The sequence below is a fragment of the Papio anubis genome, chromosome 3, assembly GCF_008728515.1.
Source record: "Papio anubis isolate 15944 chromosome 3, Panubis1.0, whole genome shotgun sequence".
NCBI classification, from domain to species: domain Eukaryota; kingdom Metazoa; phylum Chordata; class Mammalia; order Primates; family Cercopithecidae; genus Papio; species Papio anubis.
The window spans coordinates 95,079,542-95,097,989 of record NC_044978.1 but is presented as its reverse complement, the minus strand read 5'-3'; the positions used below and the strand labels follow the sequence as shown (position 1 = coordinate 95,097,989).

At 34.5% G+C, this 18,448-nt stretch overlaps 1 protein-coding gene and 1 non-coding gene across 28 annotated transcripts in view; both read left to right on the top strand.

Annotated features, from left to right (window-relative positions):
• Positions 1 to 18,448, top strand: part of FRYL (FRY like transcription coactivator) — a 285,578-nt gene that overhangs the window by 197,773 nt on the left and 69,357 nt on the right. For all 27 annotated transcript variants that reach the window (XR_004182756.1, XM_031664438.1, XM_031664443.1 and 24 more), the window contains 11 exons: positions 293 to 379; positions 2,014 to 2,282; positions 5,026 to 5,218; positions 6,008 to 6,132; positions 7,788 to 7,845; positions 10,058 to 10,149; positions 13,551 to 13,723; positions 15,288 to 15,448; positions 15,967 to 16,077; positions 16,918 to 17,072; positions 18,021 to 18,120. Coding sequence is in view for 26 of the 27 variants with exons in the window: in XM_031664438.1 (XP_031520298.1) it covers positions 293 to 379; positions 2,014 to 2,282; positions 5,026 to 5,218; positions 6,008 to 6,132; positions 7,788 to 7,845; positions 10,058 to 10,149; positions 13,551 to 13,723; positions 15,288 to 15,448; positions 15,967 to 16,077; positions 16,918 to 17,072; positions 18,021 to 18,120 (1,524 nt within the window). In the remaining variant the exon portion in view is untranslated. The remainder of the gene's footprint in view (positions 1 to 292; positions 380 to 2,013; positions 2,283 to 5,025; positions 5,219 to 6,007; positions 6,133 to 7,787; positions 7,846 to 10,057; positions 10,150 to 13,550; positions 13,724 to 15,287; positions 15,449 to 15,966; positions 16,078 to 16,917; positions 17,073 to 18,020; positions 18,121 to 18,448) is intronic.
• On the top strand, positions 6,691 to 6,810 carry LOC116274403. Its single transcript, XR_004183007.1, has one exon. It is a non-coding gene; the product is annotated as a U5 spliceosomal RNA (small nuclear RNA).

The following is an 18,448-nucleotide window of genomic DNA, read 5'->3' as shown; positions in this document are numbered from 1 at the left end:
TCTACTAAAAATACAAAAAAAAAAAAAAAAAAATTAGCCAGATGTGGTGGCGGGTGCCTGTAGTCCCAGCTGCTCAGGAGGCTGAGGCAGGAGAGTGGTGTGAACCCAGGAGGCGGAGTTTGCAGTGAGCCGAGATCGCGCCACTGCACTCCATCCTGGGTGATAGAGTGAGACTCTGTCTCAAAATAAATAAATAAAATAACACTGAAGTGAATTTTCAGTGTTTACTTGGGTTTGGCTACTTTGCTTAAACATTCCTAATTTTTTTAGACATATGATATCTTTTTTACAGGGTGATGATGAATTAGCCATAGATGTGATGGACAGGCTAAGCCCATCCATTCTTGAGAGCTTCATACATCTCACTGGGGCTGATCAGGTAACTATAGTGACTTCATTCTACCCAGTCTTGTTTTGAGACTTAAGACAGACACACATATATATATACATATATACATGCATACATAAAAGAACTTCCTTAACCAATGTAATGTGTTAGAAACTATTTTTGAAAATTAGAAAATGCTTAAGAATAGTACTTAAAAAGTGACATTTATTTATACTTGGTTAAGTACTCTTCCACATAGAAATAAAAATAATTTTATGTTTGTAAAATTATAATCCTTCCGATCTAAGAAGTTTCTGTTAAATTGAATCTTACTTTATGCTACTGTTTGCTGTTCATTATGGCGTATAAGATTCTTGAGATAGAAATACTTGTTAAAATGCTATGGGAAAAAAAATAGTGATACTCAAAGCAAAAACTTATACCGTGCTTTTTTGGCAGCTATTTTTTGTGTATCACATGAGTTTAAGTATAGTGGGTTAAGTACACAGTGTTTTATACCAATGTCATATGTAATTTGACTCATTAAAATGGAGAGACACACTTTGTCCACAAACACATTACTAAGAAAGTTTATGCAAACTTTCTTACTTGGTCTTCACAGGGTAAAAGGTCATATATTAAGATTCCAAAGTTGATGTAAGAATAGCTATAAAACCTTACTATTTAAAAATTATTTCCTCCTATTTTAGAATACATGGACAAGAGGTTAATGCATAACATTAAGAGCTTTCTGCATAACACCTGATTCTTATAATTCATGAGTTTTATGTAGCCAAGGGAGGTAATAAGATTTTATAAGCCTAGGAGATTATTAGAAATCTGTACAGTTCCCCCCCCCATGACGCTACCATGATGCTAAACTTTTTAAAAATTAAATTTTTAATTTTTATTTATTTTTAAATAGACGTAATTGTACATATTTATGTGGTGCAATTTGATGTTTCGATACATGTCTATATTGTATAATGACCCAATCAGGCTAGTTAGTGTATCCATCATCTCATGTGTTTATCATTTATTTGTGGTAAGAACATTTAAAAGCCTCTCTTCTGGTTGTTTTATGAAAGGATCTATGCAATTCAAAACATTTTGTTTTAGATATTAACTATAAATTATGAATTATTCCAAAAAGAGAGTAATGGATTACTTGTTTCTAGTGCCTAAAGCAGTGCTTAATATACTTTTCTTTGAACATAAATGTTTATCTCTTTAGTGGAAGAGTTCAAATATTGAACAAGTATTTAAGAATATATACCTCTGGAGCAAAGAGCTCATTTTTGGGTCTGTTCCACACATACATAGATACAGGTCAACATGAAAGTTAATGGTTCACTTCTTAGAGAACTAAAAAGCAGCTTTTGGTATACCATGAAATTTGGATATTTATTTAAGAATTACTTAAATAGTGGTCCTGAACGTATTTGGTTTATAGATCCTTTTGAGAACAATGAAAACGTGGAATCCCTCTCCCAAAAAAAGACATGAATGCACATACACAAACATGCAGTTTCAGGAATTCTCTACTCCCCTCAACCTACCATGGACTTTATATTATCTTGTTTTGGAAACTACTAATAGACCACTTTCAGTTTAAAGCAATTTATATGGTAAAATTTTCAAAGTTATTGAAATGTGTAATAATCCATTTTTTCCTCTCCATATAGACTACTTTGCTCTATTGCCCTAGCTCGATAGATTTACAAACATTAGCAGAATGGAACTCTTCTCCCATTAGCCACCAGTTTGATGTGATTAGTCCATCACACATATGGATATTTGCACATGTGACCCAAGGCCAAGACCCATGGATTATAAGTCTCTCCAGTTTTTTAAAGCAAGAAAATCTTCCTAAACACTGCTCTACAGCTGTGAGCTATGCTTGGATGTTTGCATACACAAGACTTCAGTTGTTGTCCCCTCAGGTCGATATAAAGTAAGTTATTTTCCTAGTGTAAATTTAAAAATGTATAGACTGTCAGCTTTCGTATGTATTTATTTGAAAAATACAAAAGTATTACAGATTGGAAGGCCCATAAATAATATGTGATACTGTATTGATGTCTTAAGGAGGGAGAAGAATGTTGTCAAGGACATAGTGTCATAACTTCTTCATCCTTTTCATGTAATACAGTCTCACCAAATTTTAATTGTTTACTTAATAACACTGTACTTGGTACATAGTTGTGTCCATTGAATCTGTGTTAAGGGAAAAAATTAGGAAAGGATCTGAAGATGAGTATGGATGTAGATACAGAAGTTTGTAGATAAAGGGTGAGAAGCAGAGCGAAACAGCTCAGTGGCCTTACTTTTCCTGATGACAGTATAAGGAAGGCCACCTTCTGGTGGGGAGTGGTAATAACACACTGAGTAGTGGATGTGAGGATGTTGGTAAAGTTTTGGAGTAACTGATTATGAAATGGAGAGTTGACCAAGGCCATTATAAATTTTAGTTAATTTTTTTTTTTTTTTTTTTTTGCTCTTAAATACAGAGGAGAATTTTTGAATCTGGGTTTGGGTTCCTGATTTCCCCTTACATAGATCACATTGAATGGAATGAGTCCTCTCAGCATGTAACTTGCCCCTGCAAACCCAGCATCTGTACTGACCTATCACTTGAGGCCTACATTAAAGGCTCTTCAAATCTGACTTCACTCTGTACTTTTTTTCTTACTTTCTATAAATACCTTCAATGTTGGAACCAAATTATCCCCTCAAAGTTCATTACATGTGGTTGACAGTTTCCATTTTGTGAGCTTTTGTTCACATGAGCATAGGATACCTTTTTTTTTTTTTTTAATTTTTGCGTATCTATGTCTGATATAGTTCAAATTCAATCTTATTTTTTAAAATCTCTTAAACTTCCTACCCAGAATAGTCATTCTTACTTTTGGATTTGAATATATATACAATTAGTAGAAATAGTATTTCTACTAATTGTATATATATGGTCTCAGGTATTGTGTATTGGATTTCTTTTTTGTTTTGTGTTGTTTTTCTTTCTTTTTTTTCTTTTTTCAAAGAGACAAGGTCTCGCTGTGTTGTTTAGGCTGGAATGCAGAGGTGTAATCATAGCTGATTGCAATCTCAAACTTCTGGGCTCAAGCAGTCCTCCCACTTCAGCCTCCCAAAGTGCTGGGATTACAGTTGTGAGCCACCACACCTGGTCTAGTTGTTACTTTTTTAATAAAGATTGACATTTGCCACCTTGCATACCATTTATGACTTTATCTTAAGTAGCCTTCTCTAATTACCATATTTTAAATTATAACCCCATCTCCTAGCAGCATTCTTTATCTCCCCTTTCTGCTCTATTTTTCTTCGTCAAACTTAACACCATCTGACATTGTTTTATTTATTTCTTTATTGTATGTCTCCCATAGCCCACATGGGGGCAGTGATATTTTTGACAGTTTTTTAAACTGATATGTTACCATACCCAGTATGTTAACATACTAGGACATTGTTCTATGATACTCTTACTGAATTAATGAAGTGGTGTGTTTGCATTACTTACCTTAGCATATTACAAAACTTGTTGAAGGCAAAGATTATATATTTGTATTTTTCCTCTTTTGCTTTGCTTTCAGTCCTTAATTCTTACATAATTTTGGTATTTGGAAAGATTTATGGAATTGTTTCAAAATATTTTATTGGTGTAACCTGTCAAGACAGAAATTTGGCAGAAACCTTGAAAATATGTATCTTCTTTGACTCTGTGATTTCATTTTCAAGAATTACCTAAGAAAATAATTAACCATATATTCAAATGTATAGTATTGTGTATAATAGGGAAAAATTGCTATTAGCTAAAATGTCAAACAACAAAAGCTTGGTTATATAAAATATGATACTTTATATTTATATAGCATATGATAAATCAAAATAATGTCACAGAATATTAATTTACATAGAGAGGTGAAAAATACATAAGTCTAAAAAGTTGATACAAAATAAAATAACCATTTAATTTGTATAAATTAAAAGATGTATTCATGCATTTACGGTTCATGTATATGAATTAAAGATATATAGAATATGCAGTGTTTATTTTCATGTGGGATTAAAGATGATTTTGATTTTTGTTTTATTTTCTTTCTACATTGAGGATACATAATAAGTTATAAAATACGGCCCAATAAAATATTAACTTTTATCACAGGAATAATAATGTTAAAATGATCTGGTAATATATTTTAATTTTTAATCCAGTACTTTATTCATTGATATCAGTCCACAAAACAGTACTAGTAATAAAAACCTTATGCTAACCATCTCTCTAATTAGCATTAGGCCAGGAATGGTGGCTCACCCCTGTAATCCCAGCACCAGCACTTTGGAAAGCCGAGGCAGGTGGATCATCTGAGCTCAGGAGTTAGAGACTATCCTGGGCAACGTGACGAAACCTCATCTCTACCAAAAATACAAAAAATTTGCTGGGTGTGGTGGCGCACACCTATAGTCCTAGCTACTCTGGAGGCTGAGGTGGGAGGGTCACTTGAGCCTGAGAGGTGGAGATTGCAGTGAGCCAAGATTGTGCCACTTGCACTCCGGCCTGGGTGACAGAGAAAGACTCTGTCTCAGAAAAAGAAAGAAAGAAATACAGCATTAGTTAAAATAAACTTTTAAAAATGTGTTGTGTTATTCATATCTGCCCATTTTTCTTTTTTTTTCCTTAGTAGCCCCATCAATGCTAAGAAAGTAAATACCACCACAAGCAGTGACTCATACATTGGCCTGTGGAGAAACTATCTGATCCTTTGCTGCAGTGCAGCAACATCGTCATCTTCCACATCTGCAGGTTCTGTGAGATGCTCTCCTCCTGAGACGCTGGCGTCTACCCCAGATAGCGGCTATAGCATTGATTCCAAAGTAAGTTTCTCAGATCCACTGTTGGATCTATGAAATCTGAATGCCCCATAAAAATAAGATTTTAAAATTTCTTTTTATGGACAATAAAGTAACTCAGTTGAAAGTATATTACTTACTTGCAAAAAGGAAAATACCTCAAGAAAGCCCATCATTGTTTTTATGGATTCCTAGTCGGAATCAATAATACGTACATAGTTTTCCATTGGAAAGAAAGACCCATGCCCATTCAGTTTATCATACTCGTTATTTTAAAAGAAATTGTCATACCTATTTTCCCATATTCCAGTTTTTGTAGTTCTCACACTTCTCAGAACCCAAAAGGAATCATTTACATAATTAAATGCCTTTCTAGAATTTCCCTAAATCATGTAGTGATCTAAAGGGTACTGGATAGGAGCAGTGGTTTTGTTTTCATGAAAATGACAAAACTTAAGACCAGAGTATCTGATTTTAACACTGATGACTATTTTAGAAGTCATTTTGTTTTCTTCATGTTCATGGATCGAAAGGTACAGAGTATCTGATGAAGGGAGTCAGCCTATTATATGATCGTGAGTGAGGGTAAGAAATTAGGAGCCCCAAGTTTTGTTAATGAGCTTGCATTAAGCCATTGGATAAGTTATTTAACCTTTTAAATTATGTACACCACAGGTGAAATTTGAGGTATCATTCATAGTAAAGTTTCATCTGTCCATTTATCCTTGACCTACGACTACTGAAATCTCAGATTATCTAATTGGACATAGTATCATTAGTGGCTGTTATAAATATAGTATTTTTTTTTTCCAGATTATTGGCATCCCATCCCCTTCATCCTTGTTTAAGCACATAGTTCCAATGATGCGCTCCGAGAGCATGGAAATCACAGAATCCCTTGTTCTAGGTCTTGGCAGGACCAACCCAGGAGCTTTTAGGTAACTATGTTCATACTTTTTTTTTTTTTAAGCACTAAAAGAATAAATGTGCTACTTAGAAGGTGTGGTAGGGTCAAGCAGAGTGCTTATTGGGATGGTCACATACCAGGCCTGACTTTCACCAATTAACTAGCCATGTAACATTTAGCAAGTCATTTATTGGAAGTTTTATTTCCTCATTTTGACTGAGCAGATTAAAACTTACCTATGTATTCTAGGAATAATGAAATGCCGTATAAATATTTAGTATTTTCCTACTATATTTATTTATGTAGTCATTCTTTTAATGTGTAATCTTGGTCTAGTAGTTAAAACTCCAGTTTTCCCCCTGCTTATCCAAGAGAATTAGAATATCTTTCAAAAAGTATTTACATAGATGTTTGATATCATTCGTGATTTTTTTATATTAATGAAGCAAATTCTTCAGTTTTGCCTGAAGTTCTGCCTTGTTGTCTCCTGGGCATGGAATTTATTCTTTTGAGAATTTCCTCAATTAATGTGAGAATGGTATCTGATGTTTTGTCTCCAAGATAACCTGTACAACCAGGAAATAGGTTAATACCCTGGTTTATCTTCAGATTGTATAAATCTTCTGCCTTTTGCTAAAGATTTCCATGGAAAGGAACATTTAAGTAAAAAAGAATAGGTTAATAAATTGTAATATATCTATAGGTGTGGGATAGCATTTCTTATAAATGAAGTTTTGGAAAAACTTTCAGATTTTCCCAATCTTAAAATAAGCACATTTTCAATTTAAAATCAAAATATAAATAAAGATAAATTTATCATTTTTACAAAGTTCATACCCTTTGACCCGTTAATTTAATTTGTAAAATTAATCCTAAGGAGATAGAAAACAATGATAAATATACAAAGTTGTTCACAGAGGCAATATTTTTAGTAAGAGAAAATTAGATAAAATATAATGATTCATTAATAAATGAAAATGTCTAGGAAAATTATGGTACCCCACTCTGTGTTTGAATATCATGAATTAGTTATTGGCATATAAAATTAACTATGTTAGTGTAAGAAAAGAAAAAAGGAGGCCGGGCACGATGGCTCACACCTGTAATCCTAGCACTTTGGGAGGCTGAGGCAGGCAAATCGCCTGAGGTCGGGAGTTTGAGACCAGCCTGACCAACATGGAGAAACCCTGTCTCTACTAAAAATACAAAAAATTAGCCAGACATAGTGGTGCATGCCTGTAATCCCAGTTACTCGGGAGGCCGAGGCAGGAGAATCACTTGAATTTGGGAGGCGTAAGTGGCAGTGAGCCAAGATCATGCCATTGCACTCCAGCCTGGGCAACGAGAGTGAAACTCTGTCTCAAAAAAAGAAAAAAGGATACCATTTTATATAAAATAGTTTGAACTAAGTAAAATGTATGTCACTTGCAAACTGATTGAATAAAAGTATTGATAGTATTCCCTCTATAAATTAAAATAAGGGGCCTATACCATTTTTTTCCTGGTTTCCAAATAATCTATAATATAATGTGTTATTTTATAAACAAAATAAAACAATAGACATTGCATTTAAAACAGTAGGATTTGAATTAACACTTGTCAGTTTACATCATATCTTTACATATTTACATGTGTCAAATTATATCTGTGTAGCTATTAATAGAATATGTACCATTTTTCTTCTAGGGAACTAATAGAGGAATTACATCCCATAATTAAAGAAGCACTCGAGAGAAGGCCGGAGGTGAGCTGTGTTCTGCAGCCTTCTATTAGTGAACATTTATTTTTCTGCCATATTTACATGTTATATCAAAAGTTAGAAATTAAGACGATTATCTAGTGTATTCTTCTTTTTAAGATGCAGACACTTCCCCTCCCCCCAGAAGATCTTATGCAGAAACCCATTATGTAAAATGAATGAACAATTGCTTTAACTTAAGTGAGGGCAGAAAATAGGGTCTAGGTTGGAGGTGGCAAACTTTTTCTGCAGATAAATATTTTCGGCTTTACAGGCCTCTACTCAACCTTGCCTTTGTAGCATGAAAGCATTCGTAGACTACATTAAAAAAAGGAGTGTGGCTGTTTTCCAGTAAAACCTTATTTGCAGTAACAGGTAGCCGTGGGCCAGATTTGACCCATGGGCTGTAGTTTCAGTTCTGAGCAACTTTCAGAAACTATAGGTCCAGTGGGACAGATGGTTGCATAACCTTAATTCTAGCAATTTATTACGTACTGAAATAAAATCATAGAGAAGGGATTCTAAGAACTACAGAGAGGAAAGCCTGGGACTCTGGTTGCAGGGTAAGGAAGGCATTATAGATGAAGTGCTGATATTTGAGATGAATTTTGAAGCATGTTTCCCAGTGGACAAGCAAGGGAAAAGTATTCTAGGTGAAGAACAGCATTTGCAAACTTTACAAAGAATTTTGAAATGGCAAATTTTTCTGTATAATTATATTATGGGGGAAGTGATTGAATATTAGGCTGGATAGCAGGATGAGAAATATCTCATGAAAAACTACTAGTTTTAGCTTTAACCAATAGACCAGTAGTTCCTATGCCTGTGGCATCTGAGAATTACCTGGGGAGCTTGCTAAAAATTTTAGACTCCTGGGCCTATTGAATGAGAATCTCTGGAATAGGGTCCAGAAGTCTATTTTTGTAAAGCATCTTAGATGAGTCTGCTGTAGAACATTGTTTAGGAATCAGTGCTGTTAATGTCAGGGATCCCCTGAGGAATTTAAGCAGGAGAGGGAGATGGTGATAATCCCTGCAGTTTAGGGACTTTGAAACATCATCTGCAATTCCTCACTCTCCTTTAATTCAGCACTGTAGGGTCATGATAGTATTCCCATTTTGTCATTGATTTGATTTTTGTTTCAGAATGATCAGTTTGGTTACAGTGCTGGATGACTTATTAGAGAAATGTAAGCTTGAAACAAAACAAAATAGCAGTATTTATTTTTCTGAATTTCAGAAGGAAAGCTATTAAACACATACGGTGATGTGCCTTGAATATGAGTTATAGTTTAAGAGCTTTAGACTCACACTGTTTCTGTGAAGATAAAATGAAAACAGGCCAACCAAACTGCAAAAACGAGTTGCAGTAATCTTCAAAGACTGATAAGAAATCATCCTGTCCCAAATGAATTACTGTCAACTTTAGAAAGAGCCCAGAGAAAAGTAAATGTAATTGATTAGTCATTAGTAAAATGTCACGCACCTGGAAGGCAGAAAAATTGGGTCATGGACGAGAAAGTGAAAGACTAGTAAATATGTTTTTAATTGCTCTGTAATTTGAAAATTACATCACAAATGAAATAATGAGCTATTATTAGTAGAAGGTGATATAGGTGATCGATATCTCTCACATGACTTTCTGCTAGAAGCAGAATCAAGTTGAAATGTTACAACTATTATTCTAGGCATTATTCTAGTTCTTTGGACCTAATAATACAAACATATTTATTCATATCGTAATGAGTAAGGGAGTTTTTCTCATATTTGTTTATTTTTTTGTGCCAAAATTAATCGTTGTGTAGAAAACTGTGGCATGAGCAAAATCTTAAGTTCTTTTTAGGATTGTTTTCCCTAGACTTATGTCATATTTTTGGGAGGGTATTAGGGATTCTTTATTAGTCCATGATAACGGTTTACTAATTACTTCGATTCTAAAACTGTCTGATTAGCAAATAACCTAAAAATGTAGTATTTTACTTCCCCTGACACACAGGGGTTGTCACCATGTAAGATGTCATGTGACTTTATTTGACTCATTCATTTCAGACTGTTCACACATATCTCTTTGAGGCAGTAGCTACCAGAGTACCTACAGTCTACATTGTACAAGCAAAATAACTTCAGTGAGCCCAGAACCTCTCTCTGAGACATTCACATTATTCTTTCCAAGTTACACCCGCAAGATTTTAATTAATATGTTTGTATCTTTGGAATAGAATATGAAACGGCGCAGGCGTCGAGACATTTTACGAGTACAACTGGTACGAATATTTGAACTGCTGGCAGATGCTGGTGTCATTAGTCACAGGTCAGTATTGGATTCACATTGTTAAAACTTTGGAATGATCCTAGAGAATGTAATCTCTTTTCACTCATGAAATGTATAAAAACAGAAAAGCACCATTGCAACAAGAAAACCTGTATGTATCACTATGAAAATTATTTAACAAATATTCGATACACTAACCAATAGCTAAAAATGTATTGAAAAATCTACCACCAGAATTGGATTGCTTCTGGCAAAAAATGGATATAGTGTTCCTATGATTTTGATATTTGTTGGAACCTAGTTATCTTGGCAAGTGGATGGTAGTAGATTTTTCTTCACAGATTTTCCTGTTTTTTACCTCATTTTAAAGATTTTTTCTTCTGAGCTTGAAAAAATAATATATTCACAGGTTAAACATTATAAGGCTTACAAATTTATTCCAATGAACTTGTTATCTATCCTGCCAGGAAAAATTATGAAATCTACAAATATAATTCATAACAGTTTTCCACCCTTCACAGACAAAACCATGAAACCTGGAGATATTGCCGCAATAAAGGCATCTTCACACTAAGCCTAGCCCCTTGAGGAAAATTCCATCAGCCGAATGTTGAAAAATAACTATTTCCTTAGGAGGATAATGGTGTTACCTGACCATTGAAGGAGAAAAATAATAGATCTGACCATATCCAAAAAAGGTCACTGAAAAGATATCTTAAGGAGAAAAAAAAAAAAATGGACCAGCTGCAGTGGCTTACGCCTGTAATACCAACATTTTGGGAGGCTGAGACGGGTGGATCGCTTGAGCCCAGGGGTTGGAGACCAGCCTAGGCAACATAGCAAAATCCCCTCTCTATAAAAAATGCAAACAATCAGGCGGGAATAGTGGCAGACCAATAGTCCCAGATACCTGGAAGGCTGAGGTGGAAGGATCACCTGAGCCCAGGACATTGAGGTTGCAGTGAGCCTTGACCATGCCACTGCACTCCAGCCTGGGAAAAGAGCGAGACTCTGTCTTGAAACAAAAAGGAGAAAAAGAAGTATTAATAATACAACAAGTGTAGTAACTATGGTAACTGCATGGCATTATTCCTTTAGCATTTCTCCCGATTATTTATTTTACCTAACACCTTTCATATGTAGCATTGAATGCTTTTGACAAATGCTTTCAAAATAGATTTTTAATCAGAGTATTATTTAAACTATTGATTTACTTTTCTTTCCTAGTAAAAAGCAAATAAAGAAATATTGGTCGGGTGCAGTGGGTCACACCTGTAATCCTAGCACTTTGGGAGGCCGAGGAGGGCAGATCACCTGAGGTCAGGACTTCGAGACCATCCTGACCAACATGGTGAAACCCCATCTCTACTACTAAAAATACAAAAATTAGCTGGGCATGGTGGTGCATGCCTGTAGTCTCAGCTACTCGGGAGGCTAAGGCAGGAGAATCGTTCAAAACCAGGACGCAGAGGTTGCTGTGAGCCAACATAGTGCCATTGCACTCCAGCCTGGGTGAGAAGAGCGAAACTCTGTATCAAAAAAAGAGAAAAGAAATGCCATTCTCTTTTTTTCTTTCACAAAAAATAAGAGTTAGGAAAAGTAAAATTGAAACTTGCTGGCTTGATGCAAAAAATTAACAACCTGATACACATCTGAATCTTTTTTTTTGGTTGCTTTAATTGTAGCGTTAGTAGAAGAACCTTTAAATGGTTCTATTTTAGGGAATGCAAAATGTTGCTCTATTTAAATTTAACTACCAAAAACTATATGACTATTAAGCAATAATGATCTTTGAAGCCAGTTGTGTATTTTGTTTTGAAGTATTTTTAAAAAGAGTTATTGATAGAAAGTTATTGCTATTCTAGATTTTTAAATTACCATGGCTAAGGAAAATAATGAGTTCTGAATGCCAAGAAGACAGGGAACTTTGTTTTGTTCACCTAGTGGATTTCATGTACCTGACACATAGGAGATAATGAATATTTGTTAGATTAATGAAGATTTTATTCTGGTGCAGGTTGTAGTCCACTAAATCAGTTTCCTATCCACTAATAGGTCATGATCCAGAGCTTGAAAAACACTCATTTAAGGAATAAAGGAAAAAATTTGAAAAGCACCTGAAAAACACTTATTTAAGGAATAAAGGTCATACATTGATTCATTCAATACATATTTATTGTTGTAGACTGATATAGTCAATATACTATAGTATCATTGCAACTCCTAACTCTTGTTTTCATAGGTTTAGGATATTTATTCCAAAGTTACTAACTATTAAAAAAAAATTACCTTTAAAATAATATATATTAGAAGTACTTTTCAAACATAATAAGAAAAAGCTGACCTAAATAAATGCATATGTAATAGCTAATCATTTATATAGCATTTATTGTTTGCTAGGCCTTTTCATATATAGCAGTTCATTTACATCCTTCTAAAACACTCTGAGGTAGATACGGGGTATATGCTTAATGATTGATGAAACAAGACAGGAATCCAGGACTTCTGACTCTAACCAAATACTCCCCTATCAGTCAGTCAGTGGTTTCCAGGCACAGACATAGATCCCTGCCTCAAAGAAAACCTCATTGCAGATATATCTTTCCTCCTTGAGACAGGCTCTTGCTCTGTCACCGAGGCGGGAATGCAGTGACTAGATCACAAGGCTCAAACAATCCTCCCACCTTAGCCTCCTGAGTAGCTGGGACTACAGGCGTGCACCACCATGCCTGGCAAATTTTTGTGTATTTTGTAGAGACGGGGTTTCATCATGTTGCACAGGCTGGTGTCGATCTCTTGAACTCAGTGATCCACCCACCTTGGCTTCCCAAAGTGCTGGCATTACAGGTGTGAGCCACCGTACCTAGCGCATTGCAGATACTCTTAAAGGCAGTTCCATAGGTCTAGAAAGAGGTTTTGAAACCCAGTACTCTACCCTATTCTTACCAGAATTCTCTCAGATTTTTGCATCCCTGATAATACCTATCCCAGAATCTTACTGAGAATAAGTGACTAATAGATATTTGATTATACTGAAGGCATAATATGAATAGACATGGCAGCTATGAATAAATAGAACTAGTCTTTTTCAACTTTTCTAAACTGATCCTCCCCATTTCATATGCCTCCTGTCTCTTTGTTTAGAAATCCATGTGTTTCACAGAGAGGAAACAACATTTAGCACTGAGTTGATTTAAGTTAGATATGGAGTTGAATAATATAAATTGCAATAGCAGTTCCTAGATTAAGAAGCACCATCTATTTTCGTATTAAAGTAAGCAAAATCGTATTCATTTAATTTTCATATATTAAGTTGCATGCTGCCATGAGCATGCAAAATTAACATGTATTATTCTCATTTTGAGTATTAAGAATTTTTTATATAAATTATAATTTAAAGTCCCATTTGCTTCATCATTTGTTTTCTTCAATATTTTCAGTGCAAGTGGTGGCCTTGATAATGAAACACATTTTCTCAACAACACTTTATTGGAGTATGTAGATTTAACTAGACAACTCCTGGAAGCAGAAAATGAAAAAGACTCTGACACACTGAAGGATATACGATGCCATTTTAGTGCCTTAGTGGCGAATATTATTCAGAATGTTCCAGGTATTATTTTCAATTTCTTAAAGCATTATTGAGTATTAAGGAACTGTCATATTTTTTCTTTCCTTGAGGTTTAATAATCTAAGTTGATAAAGTAACGTATGAACATACTGGAAAAATATGTCAGCATAACCTGGATGGCTGGAGTTTTTTTTCCCTTTGAATTATTGTCAGTGATTAGAAATAAAAAAGCAACCCAGCATGGAATTTCAATAATGATCAGGATACTGACACAAGAACCTAGAGAAATCAATAGAATAAGCTCTTTAGACAACCTTGTTTTAGATGCAATAAGCAGAGTGCAGTGTTTCAAATGATAATTGAGAATAAAATTAAGAAGATACTGTTGAATAATGGGAAAAGAATATAGGCCATAAATACAAAATGTAACAAGGATTCCATGTTATTGGTTTACCAGATATGTTCTAATTATTGAGTAGGTTCTATATTGACAGATATTGGTTTAGATAGTAGGAAGATTAATATACACAATTACATTTTTAAAAGTTAAATTCTTGACAACTGTAAGAAGTAATGTGACTCTAGCCTTTGGCATACAGTATAAATACAAATGTTTCTTTTTCTCTCTGAAAAATTAAAGTCACATTGTTGCTTTGAATAGTATATACAGACAGTTGATGCCTGAAGAACATGGGTTGTATTTTATAACAGGGTCATTAAGCACTTAATTTCATATGTCAGTTTCAACTGTAGGAGCCTTGTTTTCATCTTTGAAAGGAAAATGATACTGTCAAAGGAAAAGAGCATTTTTTTTTCAAAATTTTCTGATCTGAAGCTCACTAATGTAAAGATGTGGTTTAGTCTATTACTAAACACTTTTTTACAACTTCCAAATTGGTTTATTGTGATACTGCTGAGTTTCTTCAAGAAGGATAGATATAGAGAAATTATATAGTAGAATTTCGAAATGGGGGAAAAAATCCTTGGAGATCATTTAAACCAGTGGTTTTCAAACTTTGCTGTTTCTCAAAGCCCTGAGGTTGTCCAGTGCCATCAGCAGAAAGCAGCAGAATGTGTTTGGACGCTAGGCCTCAACTCCGCTTTTATCTATTTTATGTATTGAGATTACATGTAAGCTTCCTTTAGCAGGAAAAGGCAGCTTTCCTGCTGAAAAAAAAAAAGTACAAAGTTTGAAAACATGTATCTTGTCCAAAGCCCTTACTTACCAGTGAACCAAAATACAGAGGTGTGTCTGTGTTAAAATCTTGGCCAGTCTCACCATATAGCCAGTGATAGCCCAAGGAGAAATGGGCTCCTGGCCCCACCTCTGTGCCAGCTTTCATGTGCCATTGAGCCTGTCATGGAATTTCTGCTTGCAGAGATGCTGTATGTCATGTAATGCTGCCACAGAGTGACACAGACTGCAACTTTGTTTCTGCGATTTGCATATATATAAATGATCCCTGCTACTGTGGAGGTTTTTGATAGTTTAAAATGAAAAATTTTGCTTTCTTTTTTACACTGTTACACATTCAGTAACATGTCGGTAAAAAGTTAAAGCAAAAAGAAATGGAAATAAATGTTTTCTATCTTTTCTTATTTGCAGTGCACCAGAGAAGAAGTATTTTTCCTCAGCAGAGCCTTCGTCACAGTCTATTTATGCTGTTCAGTCACTGGGCAGGTCCTTTTAGCATCATGTTTACGCCCTTGGACAGATACAGTGATAGAAATATGCAAATTAATAGACATCAATACTGTGCATTAAAGGTATTTACTTAGAAACCTGATTTCTTTTTTTTTTAAGAGCAGAGTTGAATATTTTTATGTCTCTCAGTCACTAGTATTTTAAAGAGGATAAGAATTTCTTCACAGTATCTGAGAGTATTAGAATATATGTTTTTCTGCCGTATTCAAAATTTATACCAAAAGTTATATTTAAATACATAAAATACAATGAAAAACACTTCCAGAATCTACTCAAATTTGATCACTATTATCTTAAATAACTGAGTATTACTTGAAAGGAATGCCTTTTTTTCCGTTACTTAAGTACTTTTTCTTGGTCTTTTTATCTTCCTTTACAGTATTGTTCAAACTCCATGTCTAATTTGGTGTCATATTTACTTACTCATAATAAATTTCTTAGTTTTAAAAAATAATTTGTAAAGAAAAAAATTAAAGTATTGTGACTAGATACTAGATAAGTATTTTGCCTCTTCTCATTAAGCAACCAACATTTAACCTCTTAAATTTGTTAAATATAATTCTAATATTATTATTTGAAGGCTATGTCTGCTGTACTATGTTGTGGCCCTGTTGCAGATAATGTAGGACTTTCATCAGATGGCTATTTATACAAATGGTTGGATAACATTTTGGATTCTCTGGACAAAAAGGTAATTATGACAGTTTCCTTAAAGGTTCATAATAAATTCTCATTGTATTATTAGCAGTTCGTGTATGTTGCACTAAAAACAAGTCTTTTTTAAAAAATAAGATAGGTTAGGATCATATGCAAAAAGCATATTATATAAAGTTAAATAGGATCTCATAATGTAAAAATGTTCCAATTCTTACGTATCATTAATTTGAATAATTTTAATTTCCCTTTTAATATTATAGGATTAATACAGTGGTGTGTGTCTCTCAACAGGGTTCTAAGTCAATAAATAAAATACTAACATAGAACATATTGAGCTGCATGGGAGAAATATGTTATTTGCTATGTTTCATTTCATTTTTTTTAACCACTTTCCATTTAATCATTCTGCCTTGCCCTCCACACCCTTTGCTTTCCTTACTCTCATATTGTACATTTACAGACTTCACAATTTAACATAGGACTTACATCTTTTTCCCCTCACAACAATTTTTGTATTGGGTTGTCAAAAACAAGAATAAAGCTTGATAAAAATAATTAGAGAGCTTAATGACTCATTTTTCTGAAAGCACTTAATCACTATTCATATTCATTAACCGCCTTCAGGGCTCTGTTGGAAGACAGAATCATACTAGAGAGGCTCGTGTAAAAAGCAAGAGGCCAAATTCAATTCATCTGTGTGGTTTTTTTCTGCTGGCTGAGTAAAATGAGAGGGAGGTGAACAAAAGGAGATGGAATTTTCCTATTAATTACAATGAATATATGCACCATATTACCTTAGTAAGAACTGTTGGGAAACAGACAAAAAATATGTAACATTCTGTCTCTATTGAGCAATTTCACAACCTTTGCCTAGGTTCACCAGCTGGGCTGTGAAGCAGTTACGTTGTTGCTGGAGCTGAACCCTGATCAGAGCAACCTGATGTACTGGGCTGTGGACCGCTGCTACACGGGCTCCAGGAGGGTGGCGGCCGGCTGCTTTAAAGCCATTGCTAATGTTTTCCAGAACAGGTACTTTAGATATGGGTTTCTTGTTTTGTTTGCTTAAAGAAAAGTTTTTCTTTGAATTTAAAAATATGAAGACACCAGTATAGTTGTCCTTCAGTATCTGTAGAGGATTGGTTCCAGGACCCCTCTCAGATCCCAAAATCCGTGGATGCTCAAGCCTTCTATATAAAATGCTGTAGAATTTGTATTTACTCTATGCAAATCCTCCCATATACTTTCTTTTTTTTTTTTTTTTTTAGACATAGTCTCGCTGTCACCCAGGCTAGAGTGCAGTGGCATGATCATAGTTCACTGTAACCTCAAACTCCTAGGCTCAAGCGATCCTCCACACCTCAACCTCCCGAGTAGCCAGGACTGTAGACTCCCACTACCATGCCTGGCTAATTTTTAAATTCTTTGTAGAGATGAGGTCTCACTACGTATGTTGCCCAGGATGGTCTTGAACTCCTGGCCTCTCACCTTGGCTTCCCAAAGTGCTGGGATTTCAGGCATGACCTGCTGTGCCTGGCCTTTCCCACATATTTTTGATCCACAGAGGGTTGACTGTATTTTCTTTTCTTAAGCTCTAATGCAGCTGTGTCTAACCCTTTGAATGTGAGGACTTTTTTGTTTATCTGTGGTGGTGGATATTACAAAAATTATGCATGGATTTTTTATTTTTCATTAGCATTTTTTAGTGTGTTTTATGTGTGGCACAAGACAATTCTTCTTCTGATGTGGCACAGGGAAGCCAAAAGGTTGAACACTTGTGCTCTAATGGAATTTAACCAAAATAAGGACAATTATCACCACGCATCTGTTGTTGTACCTATTGCCTTGAAAAAACCAAGTCCCCTCATAGACTTAGAAGATAGGTGTCTACAAGCCTTGCCCTTTGCATATCATATTTATTAAATGGTGCAAAAGTCTCTACACATTGTTATTTACCTAATATGTAAAATTTATTCCTAGGGATTATCAGTTTGACACAGTGATGCTTCTAAATCTGATACTGTTTAAAGCAGCTGATTCTTCTAGAAGTATCTATGAAGTTGCTATGCAACTTTTACAGGTTTGTAAACATGTGAATTTAAATATTTTTTTACTCAGGATTTAATGAAGCCCAATAATTTAGTCTTGCCATTAAAGCACACTGATAATAGTATTTAGCTTTATTTATAATAATGAAGTTATGGTATTAAGTCCTAATTATTATTAGAAATATAAGACAAAGATAATATAGATATTTAAATTTATAAATAATGCAAACTATTCCTAAGTGTATTGTAGAAGGGTTATTTATAGTAACACGTGTGTATGTATATGAAGGTACTTAAAATATGTGTCCATGTAAGTATTTCTGTTCAGCAGATGAGAACAATGTGTGTCCCAGTTTTTTG